General features: G+C 41.9%; 1 protein-coding gene across 1 annotated transcript in view; it reads right to left on the reverse strand.

Annotated features, from left to right (window-relative positions):
- The window catches only part of LOC103605990 (band 4.1-like protein 4B), a gene marked incomplete at both ends in the record, with an annotated part of 97,451 nt that overhangs the window by 84,640 nt on the left and 10,435 nt on the right, over positions 1-2,376 (reverse strand). The window contains one exon of the mRNA XM_008590586.1: positions 799-841. Within this exon, the coding sequence (XP_008588808.1) occupies positions 799-841 (43 nt within the window). The remainder of the gene's footprint in view (positions 1-798; positions 842-2,376) is intronic.

The raw sequence follows: 2,376 nt of genomic DNA on the forward strand, positions 1-2,376 counted from the left end.
GGCGGGAGCGCCACTGCGCTCCCAAGCGGCGCACTGTAGCAGTGCGCCACTGGGCTGGCCCCTAGTAAATTCTTTTCAATCCTAAATTTGGAAAACTGAAATAGACTTGTGTTGACTAAGACGGTTTAACTAGTAACCTCATTCTGGAAGAAAATCCTAATGATCTAGCTGAATTAAGAGCTGACGTTTTACTAAGAACTGACATTTTACTTTCACTGCTAATGCCAACATACTCTAAATGGACACCTACTTTTTACAAAGTACAAAGTGGGCTAGAGAAAAGTCATGCATAAATAGCAAAGTGTTCTGTCATTGAAAAATCCAGTGAAAACATCTTAAAGTACTTTTAAGAGAATATAAATTTTTAAAAATTACCTAAGCATAAGCAACATTGAAGAACTGTGGTTACCACACCCGTAAAATGAAGGAGCCGGACCAGACTACCAAAGATCCCTCCTACTTTCCCATTCTGAGTCTACCTTGTAACTCATTAGGAAGTAAATATAAAAGGTGTGAAGTCGTGTTTCTGAATAGTATATTAATCAGCTCTCATTGGCAGAGGCGTCTGGTTTCAAATGAGAGTGTAGTCGGTTTTTCAATATCTACTAAAATCTCTTCTTCAAATTTTAAACTCTAACTTTGGCCAGCCTTAAGAAATTAAAAATCATCCACTTAACGTTGAATCGATTTAAAAATGCTTCCAAGTTCTAATGAAAACATAACACCTTAAAACATTGGCAAAGGAGTTTACTCTCAGATAAAAGAAAGAAATGAGTAGGCTAAACTCTGCATACTTACTTTTCATCTGCTTTTTTATGGGTTTGGAATGATCCAGCCAGTGCTGAAAGAAAGAAAACATTTCTTTAAGAATAGTTCACCAGCAAGAGTATATGGCCCTCATGGTTACCTTCCTCCACAAACCTCAGTAATTCTACCCACAGAAACCAGGGATTGGACCAAATTATGAGTTCTTAGGAATGGGGATCTGCAAACCACTTGGGGCATATAAAAAATTTTGTGCTCATGCACATAAGTACATTTTTCTGGGAGGAGGGCCTGCAGTTTCTGCAAGCTTTAAAAAGAGGTGCCTGAAGGAACTTAAAACCCCTTAACTTCATTAACTGATCTGTAAAGTCCCTTTCAGCCAGCAGACCCACCAACTGCCTTTTCCTTCTGAGTTTCTCAAGTTACAATCAATTTGCTCCAATAATTCCAAGTCTCCAATAACCTAGCAAAAACTACAGACTACACTGCCGAGAATCTCTTCTCATACACTGGTCTTGTAGTTCTGTCACCCTAAATGCTGAAATTATAAGCCCAAAACTCAAGCCCCCTTTTTTCTTTTGCCAGAAAAATGAAAAATGACCTACAGTGCAGACGCAAAGATAGGCAGGGATTTGCCTAAGATAATTTTGCTCTGGTCAATGGGGACACTTCGACTTCCTTTAGTTTTTAACCAGAGAACAGCTTCTGTTTTTTCTAAGGGGATTACAAAACAATTTCCCTCATATAAAAGTTTCTCTACAACGTCAGTCCTGAGGTGCCTCCACAGGTTAACTTCCATAGAAAACTACATTTAGTGAGGAACACGTGAGCCCCCCGTGCGAACCCTAGCCCCTGAGTGCCAGGGACCACGCACTCAATTGTTCCTGTGTCTCTCGTGCCAAGCACAAAGGGTGGCACCCAGCAGACCCTTATTAGACTCTTGAGAAACAAATAAATGTTACCTACAAATTCTTCTTTAAAATGAGGCAAATAGGGATTTTTCCCATCACTTCATGTAAACTCAATGCACACTGGAACTTTGCTATTAGAAAAACTGCTGGTATGGGCCGGCCCGGTGGCGCACTGGATAAGTGCGCTGCTTGGGAAGCGTGGTGGCGCTCCCGCCCGAGGGTTCGGATCCCACATGCAGACCGGTTCCCGCTCACTGGCTGAGCGAGGCGCGGGAGCAATGCCGAGGGTTGCGATCCCGTTGCTGGTCCCCGGTCCGGTACGGGGGCAACACTGAGGGTTGTGATCCGTTGCCGGACACAGAAAAAGACAAAAGACAAAAAAAAAAAAAAGAAAAACTGCTGGTATGAAGTAAAAACTTTTTGTTTTTTTAAAAAAAGAAAAACTGCTGGTGTGGCACAGACAGACTGGGTTTCTCACTAGCTGTTGAGAATCAGAAGCCATTCTGCTGACTGTCAGTCAATAGATTTTCAGAAGCAAACGAAACTCCACACATTCTAGTAATGAGAAAGGGCGGGATGAAATTAGTGCCAGGTACTTTACACCTAACCACAGAGCCCATTATGGCAGTGTTGGAGGAGGGGGATAAGGAAACACAAAAGCAAATAAGAAATGAATTATAACACAGTAAGCTGTGAGCAG

The sequence above is a fragment of the Galeopterus variegatus genome, unplaced genomic scaffold, assembly GCF_000696425.1.
Source record: "Galeopterus variegatus unplaced genomic scaffold, G_variegatus-3.0.2 Scaffold6218, whole genome shotgun sequence".
Lineage (NCBI taxonomy): Eukaryota > Metazoa > Chordata > Mammalia > Dermoptera > Cynocephalidae > Galeopterus > Galeopterus variegatus.